Source organism: Budorcas taxicolor, chromosome 10 (genome assembly GCF_023091745.1).
Source record: "Budorcas taxicolor isolate Tak-1 chromosome 10, Takin1.1, whole genome shotgun sequence".
Taxonomy (NCBI): Eukaryota; Metazoa; Chordata; class Mammalia; order Artiodactyla; family Bovidae; genus Budorcas; species Budorcas taxicolor.
Window position 1 is genome coordinate 75,332,943 of NC_068919.1, and position 15,066 is coordinate 75,348,008.

At 41.4% G+C, this 15,066-nt stretch overlaps 1 protein-coding gene across 1 annotated transcript in view; it reads left to right on the forward strand.

Annotated features, from left to right (window-relative positions):
• FNTB (farnesyltransferase, CAAX box, beta) overlaps positions 1-15,066 on the forward strand; it is a 77,202-nt gene that overhangs the window by 18,703 nt on the left and 43,433 nt on the right. Inside the window, exon 2 of the mRNA XM_052647017.1 lies at positions 14,114-14,178. Within this exon, the coding sequence (XP_052502977.1) occupies positions 14,114-14,178 (65 nt within the window). The remainder of the gene's footprint in view (positions 1-14,113; positions 14,179-15,066) is intronic.

The following is a 15,066-nucleotide window of genomic DNA, read 5'->3' on the forward strand; positions in this document are numbered from 1 at the left end:
GCCACCTCTTCTTCATATCTTCTGCTTCTGTTAGGTCCGTACCATTTCTGTCCTTTATTGTGCCCATCTTTGCATGAAATGTTCCCTTGGTATCTCTAATTTTCTTGAAGAGTTCTCTAGTCTTTTCCATTCTATTGTTTTCCTCTATTTCTTTGCATTGATCACTGAGGAAGGCTTTCTTATCTCTCCTTGCTATTCTTTGGAACTCTTCATTCAGATGGGTATATGTTTCCTTTTCTCCTTTGCCTTTAGCTTCTCTTCTTTTCTCAGGCATTTGTAAGGCCTCCTCAGACAACCATTTTGCCTTTTTGCATTTTTTTTTCTTGCAGATGGTCTTGATCACTGCCTCCTGTACAATGTCACGAACCTCCATCCATAGTTCTTCAGGAACTCTGTCTATTAGATCTAATCCCTTGAATTTGTTTGTTATGTCCACTGTATAGTCATAAGGGATTTGATTTAAGTCATACTTGAATGGTCTGGTGGTTTTCCCCACTTTCTTCTATTTAAGTCTGAATTTGGTAATAAGGAGTTCATGATCTGAGCCACAGTCAGCTCCCAGTCTTGTTTTTGCTGACTGTATAGCGCTTCTCCATCTTTGGTTGCAAAGAATATAATCAATCTGATTTTAGTATTGACCACCTGGTGATGTCCATGTGTAGAGTCTTCTCTTGTGTTGTTGGAAGAGGGTGTTTGCTATGACCAGTGCGTTCTCTTGGCAAAACTCTGTTAGCCTTTGCCCTGCTTCATTCTGTACTCCAAGACCAAATTTGCCTGTTACTCCAGTTATCTCTTGACTTCCTACTTTTGCATTGCAGTCCCCTATAATGAAAAGGACATCTTTTTTGGGTTTTAGTTTTAGAAGTTGTAGGTCTTCATAGAACCGTTCAACTTAAGCTTCTTCAGCATTACTGGTTTGGGCATAGACTTGGATTACTGTGATACTGAATGGTTTGCCTTGGAAACGAACAGAGATCATTCTCTCATTTTTGAGATTGCATCCGATACTGCATTTTGGACTCTTTTGTTGACTATGATGGCTACTCCATTTCTTCTAAGGGATTCTTGCCCACAGTAGTAGATATAATGGTCATCTGAGTTAAATTCACCCATTCCAGTCCATTTTAGTTCACTGATTCCTAAAATGTTGATGTTCACTCTTGCCATCTCCTGTTTGACCACTTCCAATTTACCTTGATTCATGGACCTAATATTCCAGGTTCCTAAGCAATATTGTTCTTTCCAGACTTTACTTCCATCACCAGTCACATCTACAACTGGGTGTTGTTTTTGCTTTGGCTCTGTCTCTTCATTCTTTCTGTAGTTATTTCTCCATTGTTTTTCAGTAGCATATTGGGCACCTACTGACCTGGGGAGTTCATCTTTCAGTGTCTTATCTTTTTGCCTTTTCATACTGCAAAGATGGACACAGAAGTACAAAAGTCAAGACCTGATTGGGAGGAGGATTCAGAGGAGCATAATTAAAGTTTCATTAAGTAGAGTCTCTTGGATAGCAAGGAGATCAAATCAGTCAATCCTAAAGGAGATCGACTCTGAATATTCATTGAAAGTACTGATGTTGAAGCTGAAACTCTAGTACTTTGGCTACCTGATGTGAAGAGCTGACTCATTGGAAAAAACCCTGATGCTGCGAAAAATTGAAGGCAGGAGGGAAAGGGGACAACAGAGGATGCGATGGTTGGATAGCATCACTGACTTAGTGGACATGAGTTTGAGCAAACTCCGGGAGATAGTGACGGACAGGGAAGTCTGGCATGCTGCAGTCCATGGGGTCGCAAAGAGTTGGACATGACTGAGCGGCTGAACCACAACAACAATAGTCTCTGTCAATGTTGCAGTGTAGAATATTTGCTTCTAAATCGACAGAAGCGGTCTCTAATTGATTTCAACATCTATTTAACTGCTATACATATAAATACATGTACAGTGTGTGTGCACAGATGTGTTTGACTTTTCAAAAAAGTAGTTGTGAAATTTTGGTGCGTGCGTGCTAAGTCATTTCAGTCGTGTCCAACTCTTTGTCACCCTGTAGACTATAGCCCTCCAGGCTCCACGGTTTATGTGAGTCTCCAGGCAAGAATATTGGAGTGGGTTGCCTTGCCCTCTTGCAGGGGATTTTCCTGACCTAGGGATCAAACCCCAGTCTCCTGCATTGGCAGGTGGGTTCTTTACCACTACCACCACCGGGAAGCCCAGAAGCTTGATATTAAGTGTTTTGTTTTAATTCTTAATAATTTCTAACTTCTTATTATAAAAATTTTCAAATATACAGAAAAATTGATAGTATGTGTTTGCCTTCCACCTAATTTCCCCGACTCCCATAAACTGTTCAAGGATAAATTTTAAAAGATAAGATCATGACTCATACAGATATAAAATGAACACCTGTCAAAGATTTTATTTGACTGATGAACCCAGTACTTCAGATAAGATCTCAACATGCCATACATTTATAGTCAGATAGGAATGTGGAAATAGATTTGCAAATGGATGCAAAACTGGTCAATAGTCATAGAGTGATAGTTAGTTGCACTTTACTAGATACAATTTGCATATCTGTGGACAGAAACTATTTGCAGTACTGTCAATTTTCTGCAAATTAACTTCTATCTCTACAGAGTTGTGAGATAGTCTAGTCTCACAACTAGACTAGAGATAACCTAGTAGAGATAACCCAATAATGGATCATCCAACCAGGACACAGGTTTTCCTTTAGGGGTTGTGTCTGTATGTTTACATGGTGTGCGTGTGTGTGTGTGTGTATGAGACTACATGTATATGACTGTTTTTTCCCCTGGATTTGGAAAGAAGATGAAGTTATTTTGACAGTTAACCACTAAACAATAAAGCATGCATCTCTTAAGAATAACATTCTACATAAAGACAATAAAATTACATCTAAGAAGATTAATAATCAGATAATCACGATGGTATGGTCACTCACCTAGTGATCAGACATCCTGAAGTGCGAAGTCGAGTGGGCCTTAGAAAGCATCACTACGAACAAAGCTAGTGGAGGTGATGGAATTCCAGTTGTGCTATTTCAAATCCTAAAAGATGATGCTGTGAAAATGCTGGACTCAATACACCAGCAAATTTGGAAAACTCAGCAGTGGCCACAGGACTGGAAAAGGTCAGTTTTCATTCCAATCCCAAAGAAAGGCAATGCCAAAGAAAGTTCAAACTACTGCACAGTTGCACTCATCGCACACGCTAGCAAAGTAATGCTTAGAATTCTGCAAGCCAGGCTTCAATAATACATGAACCGTGAACTTCCAGATGTTCAAGCTGGATTTAGAAAAGACAGAGGAACCAGAGATCAAATTGCCAACGTCCGTTGGATCATCGAAAAAGCAGAGAGTTCCAGAAAAACATCTACTCTGTTTTATTGACTATGCCAAAGCTTTTGACTGTGTTAGTTCAGTTCAGTCACTCAATCGTGTCCAACTCTTTGAGACCCAGTGACCTGCAGCATGCCAGGCCTCCCTGTCCATCACCAACTCCCGGAGTCCACCCAAACCCATGTCCATTGAGTCAGTGATGCCATCCAACCATCTCATCCTCTGTCGTCCCCTTCTCCTCCTGCCCTCAATCTTTCCCAGAATCAGCATCTTTTCAAATGAGTCAGTTCTTCGCATCAGGTAGCCAAAGTATTGGAGCTTCAGCTTCAACATCAGTCCTTCCAATCACAACAAACTGTGGAAAATTCTGAAAGAGATGGGAATACCAGACCACCTGACCTGCCTCATGAGAAATCTGTATGCAGGTCAGGAAGCAACAGTTAGAACTGGACATGGAACAACAGACTGGTTCCAAATAGGGAAAGGAGTACTTCAAGGCTGTATATTGTCACTCTGCTTATTTAACTTCTATGCAGAGTACATCATGAGAAACGCTGGGCTGGGTGAAACACAAGCTGGAATCAAGATTGCCAGGAGAAATATCAATAATCTCAGATATGCAGATGACACCACCCTTATGGCAGAAAGTGAAAAAGAACTAAAGAGCTTCCTGATGAAAGTGAAAGAAGAGAGTGAAAAACTTGGCTTAAAATTCAACATTCATAAAACGAAGATCATGGCATCTGGTCCCATCACTTCATGGGAAATAGATGGGGAAGCAGTGGAAACAGTGAGAGACTTTATTTTCTTGGGCTCCAAAATCCCTACAGATGGTGATTGCAGCCATGAAATTAAAAGACACTTGCTCCTTGGAAGAAAAGCTATGACCAACCTAGACAGCATATTCAAAAGCAGAGACATTACTTTGCCAACAAAAGTCTGTCTAGTCAAAACTATCGTTTTTCCAAAGAATTGATGCTTTTGAACTGTGATGTTGGAGAAGACTCTTGAGAGTCCCTTGGACTGCAAGGAGATCAAACCAATCCATCCTAAGGGAAATCAGTCCTGAATATTTGTTGGAAGGACTGATTTGTAGCTGAAGCTCCAATACTTTTGTCACCTGATGCGAAGAGCTGACTCATTTGAAAAGACTCTGATGCTGGGAAAGATTGAAGGTGAGAACAGAAGGGGACATGAGTTTGAGTAAACTCCGGGAGTTGGTGATGGATAGGGAGGCCTGGTGTGCTGCAGTCCATGGGGTCGCAAAGAGTTGGACACAACTGAGCAACTGAACTAAGAAGATTAAAAATAAGTCTTTAATACCGTCTAATATTCACATTTGTTTTTCCGTTTCCCCAATTTCTCAAGATTCTTTTTATAGCTTTCTGGTATGTTTTGAATCTGGAGCCAATCAAAGATGCTTTATTTCAGGTTGTTTAAAATTTTTGAAGAGCTAATCCTTTGGGAATTGAATTTTCTTATGACTAATCCTGATGACCTTTCTTGTAACATTTCATGTAGCAGTGTTTCTGAAACAGATGCTTTCTGATGTCATCCTCCTCTGAAGAGAGCCAAATCACTTTCATTAACATGGTCACAAACTGTGTCCTTTGCCCTCAAGGAAAATGAACCTATGAGCTTTTTGCTGTTTACACAAGAGAAAACTATCTTTTACTGTAGGGCTGTTAATACCTTTTGTGTTGTAGCCAGTTGGTAGCTGCCTTGCCTAGCTGCCGAAAGGAGAGATTAACTAGAACAGAATAGTCTCTTGCTTTGAGATAAAAAGGAGACATGGAAATTCAAGATAAAATTCAAGATAAAATGAAAGGCCAGGGAAAGGGGACATGCTTTAGCATCTCTATATTGAAGCTGAACCTTCCTTCCTTTCTTCCTTACTCCCTTCCTAATTCTGACTTGAGAGCTATACAGTGTTAGAGTTCTTCATGATTTAGGTAACTTTCTTTTTAAATAGTTACCCTTAATTCTCCTATATTTAAAGTGAGAATTTTGATAAAATTTTAAAAAGGAATTTAATTATAATTCTTGTTCTATAGACACTATGCAGTTGTGACTGCTTTTCTTAATTCTGTCCCAAAGGCTAAATTTCTAATTTTACTAATGTTTGGAGGCCCCCAAGACCACTCTTAGATTCACTGATTCACTACTAGTTCAGTTCAGTTCGGTTCAGTCACTCAGTCGTGTCCAACTCTTTGCGACCCTATGGACTGCAGCACACTAGGCCTCCCTGTCCATCACCAACTCCCAGAGTTTATTCAAACTCACGTCCATTGAGTCGGTGATGCCATCCAACTATCTCATCCTCTGTTGTCCCCTTCTCCTCCTGCCTTCAATCTTTCCTACCATCAGGGTCTTTTCAAATGAGTCAGTTCTTCGCACCAGTTGGCCAAAGTATTGGAGTTTCAGCTTCAACATCAGTCCTTCCAGTGAATATTCAGGACTGATTTCCTTTTGGATTGGATCTCCTTGCAGTCCAAGGGACTCTCAAGAGTCTTCTCCAACATCACAGTTCAAAAGCATCAATTCTTTGGTGCTTCGCTTTCTTTATAGTCCAACTCTCACATCCATACATGACTACTGGAAAAACCATAGCTTTGACTAGAGGGAGCTTTGTTGGCAAAGTAATGTCTCTGTTTTTTAATATGCTGTCTAGGTTGATCATAACATTCCTTCCGAGAAGTAAGCATCTTTTAATTTCATGGCTGCAATCACCATCTGCAGTGATTTTGGAGCCCCAAAAATAAAGCCTGCCACTGTTTCCCCATCTATTTGCCATGAAGTGATGGGACCAGATGCCATGATCTTAGTTTTCTGAATGGTGAGCTTTAAGCCAACTTTTTCACTTTCCTCTTTCACTTTCATCAAGAGGCTCTTTAGTTCTTCACTTTCTGCCATAAGGGTGGTGTCATCTGCATATCTGAGGTTATTGATATTTCTCTTGGCAATCTTGATTCCAGCTTGTGCTTCACCCAGCCCAGCATTTCTCATGATGTACTCTGCATAGAAGTTAAATAAGCAGAGTGACAATATACAGCCTTGAAGTACTCCTTTTCCTATTTGGAACCAGTCTGTTGTTCCATGTCCAGTTCTAACTGTTGCTTCCTGACCTGCACACAGATTTCTCATGAGGTAAGTCAGGTGGTCTGGTATTCCCATCTCTTTCAGAATTTTCCACAGTTTGTTGTGATTCACACAGTCAAATGCTTTGGCATATTCACTGAAGAAGAAATAGATGTTTTTCTGGAACTCTCTTGCTTTTTCAATGATCCAGCAGATGTTGGCAATTTTATCTCTGGTTCCTCTGCCTTTTCTAAAACCAGCTTGAACATCTGGAAGTTCACAGTTCACGAATTGTTGAAGCCTGGCTTGGAGAATTTTGAGCACTACTAATGTTCCTGAAAACTGGGTTTCCCTCTTGGTGGATGTTGAGCCAAAAGACACAGCCAAATCAAAGATTGGAAGCAGGAAATAGTTATTAATAAAAATAGAGAGGACACTGGGGAATCTTTCCCAAGGCAGTATCTCCCTTAACAGCAAAGCTGGGAAAGTTTTAAGCTAGGGTACATGCATATTCACAATTAGGCTTGAGTCCAAGCTTTAGTTGATTAAAGTCAGAAGGATCAGTAAAGGTCAGCATGGTCAGCCTTTGGTTTCAGTAGATCTGGTGGTTGAGGCCTCGAGCTACTCTTTTCCATTAAAAGAGAACTAGGAATTTCACAACTGATGTGTTATCTTTGCTACTGTTATTTTTCTTGCCTGATAATTTCTGCATTCTTTGGTCTCTTAAGATCATTGATTACTAAGACCTGTTCACGGGCAAGCATTGTGGCCAGACTTAGGTCCCAGAATGGCTTTGGCTTAGGCCAAAAATGGCTTCTCTTATGTCAGGAAAATCATGTCTGATTTTCTTTCTCTGGGGACCTCTACCTTTTCTGCTTACACAAAGATTCAGAGTACTCAGAATATAGCTGTACTCAAGGTGATGATTTATTATAGCAAAAGGCTAGAAAGCAAATCAGCCAAGGGAGAAGGCTCATGGGGCGAAGTCTGCAGGAAACTAGGACAAGTTTCTAAGAGTCCTCTCCCAGTGGAGTCACAGAGAAGGAGTTTAATTTCTCCGGTATCAAACTGTGACCGCACATGCAGAACTGCCAGGGAAGCCCATTAGAGACTTGTTGCTCATGGTTTTTAGTGTGCCTGGTCACTAAAACCAGCACCCTCTTTTTAGAATAATTCCAGGCTCCCAGAAGGAAAGTAGCTACTCAGCATAAACTACCTTGCTGATACAATTTAGGCTCAATGAGCCAGTCTTGTCAACTCTGGGAATGGTGGGAACCCTGGCATGTTCTAGGCTCCCAGACTCCAGCGAGGATCTATCTTTCAAGGAGGCCTTCCTAAGGATAGCAGTCTCAGGCCTGCCATTGTAACTCTTTTATATACAACTAGCTTTTTTCCTTTCCTTCTGCTATGCAAATCAGAACATTGAAAGAATGCTTATGTCTTCTCAGTGACAAAATTACTCAGATTTATATAACACTGGCAGATGACACTGGCAGAGAAGGGGAAGCAGAAAGGGATGTTGCATGCTTTGGCGATTACTTTCATTTTCTCATCCTCAGATGACTAGTTTTTAGTTTCTGTATCAATCCACTACTATTTGTTTAAAAAACTGTAGGCTTATTGCTAGTACTATTTTGAAAGTTGTACTCTGAAAATCATACTTTGTGCTTTGAAGTGATTGGATTGTTTTCTCTTAAAAAATACACCAGTTCCTAAAAACAACCCACAGAATGGGAGTAGGATAGGGAACTTGTATCTAGAATACATAAAGATTTATTACAGTTCATTGACAAAAGACAAATAACCCAGTTTAAAAAAATGAAGAAAGATCTGAATAGACATTTCTCCAACTAATATCTACAAGTGTCCAATAAACCTGTGAAAAGATGCTTAATATCATTAGCCATCAGGGAAAGGCATTCAAAACTATAGTGACTTACTGCTTCAGAAACACTAGGATGGCTATGATAAAAACACATAATAGCATGTTGCTGAGGATATGAAGAAACTGGGACTCTCATATGCTGCTGATGGGAATATAAAATGGTATGACTGCTGTGGAAAAGTCTGGCAGTTCCTCAAATGATTACACATTAATACGTGATCCAGCAGTTTCAGTGCTAGTGATGCCCAAAACTTGGCCTCTGGGCACTAGGGCCAAATCAAATCTCAGAGGCAGAGTTTTGGGTGAAGTAGAAAATAATACTGGGCTGGATGAATTACAAGCTGGAATCAAGTTTGCTGGGACAAATGTCAGCAACCTCAGAAATGCAGATGATAACGCTCTAATGGCAGCTAGTGAAGAGGAACTGAAGAGCCACTTGAGGAGGGTGAAAGAAGGGAGTGAAAAAGCTGGCTTAAAACTCAGCATTCAAAGGATCATGGCATCTGGTGCCATCACTTCATGGCAAATAGATGGGGAAAAAGTGGAAACAGTGGAAACAGATTTTATTTTCTTGAGCTCCAAAATCACTGTGGATCATGGGGTGACTGTGGCCATGAAATTAAAAGATGCTTAATCCTTGGAAAAGCTATGACAGACCTGGAAAGTGTAGTAAAAAGCAGAAACATCACATTGCTGACCAAGGTCCATATAGTCAAAGCTATGGTTTTCCCAGAAGTCATGTATGGATATGAGAGTTGGGCCATAAAGATTGAGTGCCAAAGAACTGATGCTTTTAAATTGTGTTGGAGAAGACTCTTGAGAGTCCCTTGGACAGCAAGGAGATTGGTTCAGTTCAGTTCAGTATCTCAGTCATATCTGACTCTTTGAGACCCCATGGATTGCCCTGTCTATCACCAACTCCTGGAGCTTGCTCAAACTCATGTCCATTGAGTCGGTGATGACATCCAACCATCTCATCCTCTGTCGTCCCCTTCTCCTCCTGCCTTCAATCTTTCCCAGCATCAGGGTCTTTCAGATGAGTCAGATCTTCACATCAGGTGGCCAAAGGATTGGGGTTTCAGCTTCAGCATCAGTCCTTCCAATTTCAGGACTGATTTCCTTTAGGATTGACTGGTTTGATCTCCTTGCAGTTCAAGGGACTCTCAAGAGTCTTCTCCAACATCACAGTTCAAAACATCAGTTCTTTGGCACTCAGCTTTCTTTATTGTCCAACTTTCACATCCATACATGACTACTGGAAAAACCATAGCTTTGACTAGATGGACCTTGGTCGGCAAAGTAATGTCTCTGCTTTTGAATATGCTGTCTAGGTTGGTCATAGCTTTTCTTCCAAGGAGCAAGTGTCTTTTAATTTCATGGCTGCAGTCACCTTCTGTAGGGATTTTGGAGCCAAGAAAATAAAGTCTCTCACTGTTTCCATTGTTTCCCCATCTATTTGCTATGAAGTGATGGGACTGGATGCCATGATCTTAGTTTTTTGAATGTGGAGTTTTAAGCCAGCCGTTTCTCTCTCCTTTTTCATTTTCATCAAGAGACTCTTCACTTCCTCTTTGCTTTCTGCCATAAGGGAGGTGTCATCTGCATATCTGAGGTTATTGATATTTCTCCCGGCAATCTTGATTCCAGCTTGTGCTTCATCCAGGCCGGCATTTTGCATGATGTGCTCTGTATATAAGTTAAAAAAGAAGGGTGACAATATACAGCCTTGACATATTCCTTTTCTTATTTGGAACCAGTCTGTTGTTCCATGTCCAGTTCTAACTGTTGCTTCTTGACATGCATACAGATTTCTTAGGAGGCAGGTAAGGTGGTCTGGTATTCCCATCTCTTCAAGAATTTTCCACAATTTGTTGTGATCCACACAGTCAAAGGCTTTGGTGTAGTCAGTAAAGCAGAAGTAGATGTTTTTCTGGAACTCTCTTGCTTTTTCTAAGATCCAACAAATGTTGGCAATTTGATCTCTGGTTCCTCTGTGTTTTCTAAATCCAGCTTGAACATCTGGAAGTTCTCAGTTCATGTACTGTTGAAGCCAGTTTGGAGAATTTTGAGCATTACTTTGCTGGTGTGTGGGATGAGTGCAACTGTGCGGTAGTTTGAGCATTCTTTGGCATTGCCTTTCTTTGGGATTGGAATGAAAACTGACCTTTTCCAGTTCTGTGGCCACTGCTGAGTTTTCCAGATTTGCTGACATATTGAGTGCAGTGCTTTCACAGCATCATGTTTTAGGATTTGAAATAGCTCAGCTGGAATTCCATTACCTCCACTAGCTTTGTTCGTAGTGATGCTTCCTAAGGCCCACTTCACTTCAGACTCCAAGATGTCTGGCTCTAGGTGAGTGATCACACCATCATAGTTATCTGGGTTATGAAGATCTTTTTTGTATAGTTCTTCTGTGTGTTCTTGCCACCTTTTCTTAATGTCTTCTGCTTCTGTTAGGTCCATACTGTTCCTGTCCTTTATTGTGCCCATCTTTGCATGATATGTTCCCTTGGTATCTCTAATTTTCTTGAAGAGATCTCTAGTCTTTTCCATCCTGTTGTTTTCCTCTATTTCTTTGCATTGATCACTGAGGAAGGCTTTCTTATCTCTCTTTGCTGTTCTTTGGAATTCTGCATTCAGATGGGTATATCTTTCGTTTTCTCCTTTGGCTTTAGCTTCTCTTCTTTTCTCAGCTAGGAGATCAGTGAATCCTAAAGGAAATTAATCCTGAATATTCATTGAAAGGATTGATGCTAAAGCTGAAACTCCAATCCTTTGGCCCCCTGATGTGAAGAACTAGCTCATTGTTAAAGACCCTGATGCTGGGAAAGATTGAAGGCAGGAGGAGAAGGGGATGACAGAAGACGAGATGGTTGGATGGCATCACCAACTCAATTGACATGAGTCTGAGCAAGCTTCAGGAGTTGGTGAAGGCCATGGAAGGCTGGCATGCTGTAGTTCATGGGGTTGCAAAGAGTCGGACACGGCTGAGTGACAGAACTGGACTGAACTGAGACAGCACCAGGACCCTGTCCCAGGCTGCACCGCCCTTTCCTGGCTAACACTCCCTTATCTCCGCATCCCCACCCTTCCCTGATTAGCAACTGTTTGAATCTGCCCTTTGGAAATCAGGGAAGATCATGGAGGCTGTTGTCTGTTCCCTACAAACAAGGAATGGGTAAAGGGTGCTGGCAGAGAAAGGCTCCTGTGCCCAGGAGGCTCAAAGGGTCCTTCTCAGTTTCATGCATGCGTGCATGCTAAGTCACTTCAGTTGTGTCTGACTTTTTGTGACCCTATGGACTATGGCCCACCAGGCTCCTCTGTCCATGGGATTCTCCAGGCAAGATTACTGCAGTGGGTTTCCAGTTCATACTCCAGGGGATCTTCCCATCCCAGGGACTGAATGCATATCTCTTATGTCTCCTGCATTGGCAGGGAGGTTCTTTACCACTAGCGCCACCTGGGAAGTTTCACTAGGTATATACATACGAAAACATATATCCATCCAAAAACTTGGACAAGAATATTCATAGCAGCATTATTCATAATGGCCAAAAAGTAGAAGCAACCTAAATGCTCATCAACTGATTCCATTTATATAAAATACTCAGAATAGCTAAATGGATTGTGAAAGAAAGTAAATTAGTGATTGACAGGGGCTGGAAGGATTGGGGGTGATTGCTTAGGGATGTGGGGTTTCTTTTTGGAGTAGTGAAAGTGTTCTAAAATTGATTATGGTGATGATATGCAGCTCTGTGAATATAGTAAAAACCTCTGAATAATACACTTTAAATGGGTACATTGAATGGTATGTGAGTTATATCTTGATAAAACTGTTGGAAAAACATACCCATTCTTAAGAAAAAATAAAGTGAATTATTTGTTCATTATCATGAACAGCTGATCTGAAATACTCTTGTATTTATTAAAATTTATAATGTATATTTTCAGACACAAGTCAGTTACTAACTTCATTGGACTATCACTTGTTCATTCTGAAGAGGAGTGATTAGGAAACCAGAAGAGAAATGAGACTATGTTGGGAATGGTTTAAGCAATTTCTTCTTTGCAGGTATGACATACCTGTGTTTCTGTCAGGTGTCTTACTTTAGAAATACCTCGGTTTTCGTCACCTGGTTCCTGGCTGCTTATGTTGCCCAAATGGTGACTGATGGTGGGACTTCCCTAAGAAGTTCTTGGCTGGAAGCTTTGCCTCCTGGGCGTCTTAAGTGTCAGTTAGAATGCTCATCCATTAGCCTCTGAATATTATTAAGTCATATGGATGTGAATTGATTTGTGTTTAGGTACAGGAAGTGAGTTTTCCTCCTACTTGCTTTTTGTTTTATTCAAAATTCATCAGTTCACTTGAACTATAACAGTATATTATAAAAAAACAAAACAACAACCCCCCAGTATATAGTACACAAATCTTTGTATGTAATGATCTTCCTGACATATGTTTCTTTCTTTTTTTTAAATCTTGTTCAGCATATACCCGGGAAGGCATGACTGGCCATACAGTCTGTGTTCCGCCGAGTCTGCTGCTTTGCATTAGTCCCATATCAGTGTCTGGCAGGGAGAAAGAATCCTGAGGAGTCTGGGACAACTTTCTTACTCCTCGTGAGACAATCTCGCAGTACTTCAGTCTGTTTTTTGAAGTATTGTAAATTCTTAGCCAGACAATCCCTCAAACTCATGTTCAAAGGCAAATACCAAAGCATATCCTGAAACCGAATATAAACAAATTTTAGATTGGCTGCCGTTTTAGCTGTTACACATCACTACTCCCCTCATCTTGATTCTTGCACACTTGTCAAAAGAGCTCGAAGCTCTAACTTCATTGGGTGTTTCAGAAATATTAAATAATGCATTTTTTATATTTCCTAAGATGGTTAGATAGCATCACTGACTCAGTGGACATGAATTTGAGCAAACTGTGGGAGATAGTGAAGGACAGGAAAACCTGGCGTGCTGCAGTCCTTGGGGTCGCAAAGAGCTGGACACGACTTAGAAACTGAACGACAGCTGCGAGAGGACATTATTCCGTATCTTGTAATCTCAGCAAGGACTGGCCTCACAAAGCAAGGATGGCTGGGAAGGTGAAACCCTGTGTCCTGCTGGTCAGTCCCTTCCGGCACTACTGTGCTCACCTTCCATCATGCTGTGGTCTTCAGAGGAGAGTGGTCATCTCATTTCCTTTGTGACTTGACTTTCTGAGATTCTCCGTTTTATGGGACTGTGGAGTTGCTGTGTGACACAGGTCTAATGACCAGATGTGCTGTTTCTTTGGTGTCTCCACGATCGATATTCTTATAAATCCCTTCAGGAATTTTAATACTGTTCAATCTGTATTTAAATTATTAAATCTGACAGTAAGAAGGAGGACCCTTGGCAGAAATTGAGTATTTGAGAATGACCAGTTAACGAACACCTAGACAACTTCATAGAGCAGGCGAAAACAGATCTTTCAAGCAAAGGGGATCTGTCTTTATCTCCGAGTAGCTGGTGTCGGGATGCCAAACCACAGAACCGCCATTAGTTTGGATATTATGGATTAGTTTACTGGAGAAGTGGGTTGTGATGTTAACGTGGTTCAGATCATTCTTTCTGTCCTTGTCCCACACCTGTCATCCTGCAGAGCTCCTGCACGCAGTCATATCATGCTGTTAGGCTCAAAGCCACACCAAGGAACTCTAGCCAGTAGGCATTTGTGGCAAGAGGAACAAAAAGTTGATGAAAGTCTTACCTGCTTTTGTTTTCTCTCTCCCGTCTGCTACATCCTTACCAGGCAAAAGTAGAAGGAAAGATCCAAGAGGTCTTCAGTTCTTACAAGTTCAACCACCTTGTACCAAGGTAAGCTGTCTGAGTGGATCTGGGAAATACCATCTCCCGTGGGAGCCTTTCTTCTCTCCTCCTTGAGCTTGTCCAACCTCGGGGCGTTGTAGCTATGAGGCTGGTGTTTCCTCTCCTTGTGGCTCCCTGAAGATGCTCCTGACGCCGGCTCCTGCCACTATTAAAATACCGACTGGAGGAGTTGTGCGCTTGAGCTGGGCCGTCAGGTGTTACATGGGGATCCCCCTCAGGGCCTGAACTCTGAGCTCTGAAGATGGAGGGAGAGAAGACGTTTGTGATCCTGTAGCTTAGTTCTGACCCGCTGCACTGGTGTTCAGAAATCTCAGGTTTGCTCTTTCACGTAACACTTTGAAACAGATGTAGAGTCAGGGGGATGGCAAAGGATGGATTCCTTTAGTGTATATTATGACTTGACTGGGGAAATGAGGGGTGTTTGAGCCTCTCCTAGCCTGGCCCTTGTTGGTGGCTATGCAGCAGATTCTCGGGGCCACACTTTAAGTGAGAAAGACAATGCCTTTTGTTTTCCTTGGTGCTTAGCAAGTTGAAGCCTTCTAAGCTCTTTTGAGGCAGAAATTCCAAAAGGGGGATTATAAACAGAAACTTATCAATTTGAACCTTCATTTTCTCTTTTTCCCCCCCAGTTTTGTAATGTATCACACTAGAATTTCATAAGGGCGTTTCTCTTGTAATCACAGATTGCTTCTCTGAAATCACCCTGTGCGATCTTTCCGCATCAGTAGTTCAAGTTGTGTTTGCTCATCGTTTTATATTGATGTTACAGTACTTTTCCTAGTCAATCTCTGAACATGGAGTAGTTGGGCCACTGGCTGGTTCTCTCTGGGTGGGAAGCTTATGGGTCTAAAATCTGGCCCAATCTTGTTCACGTCT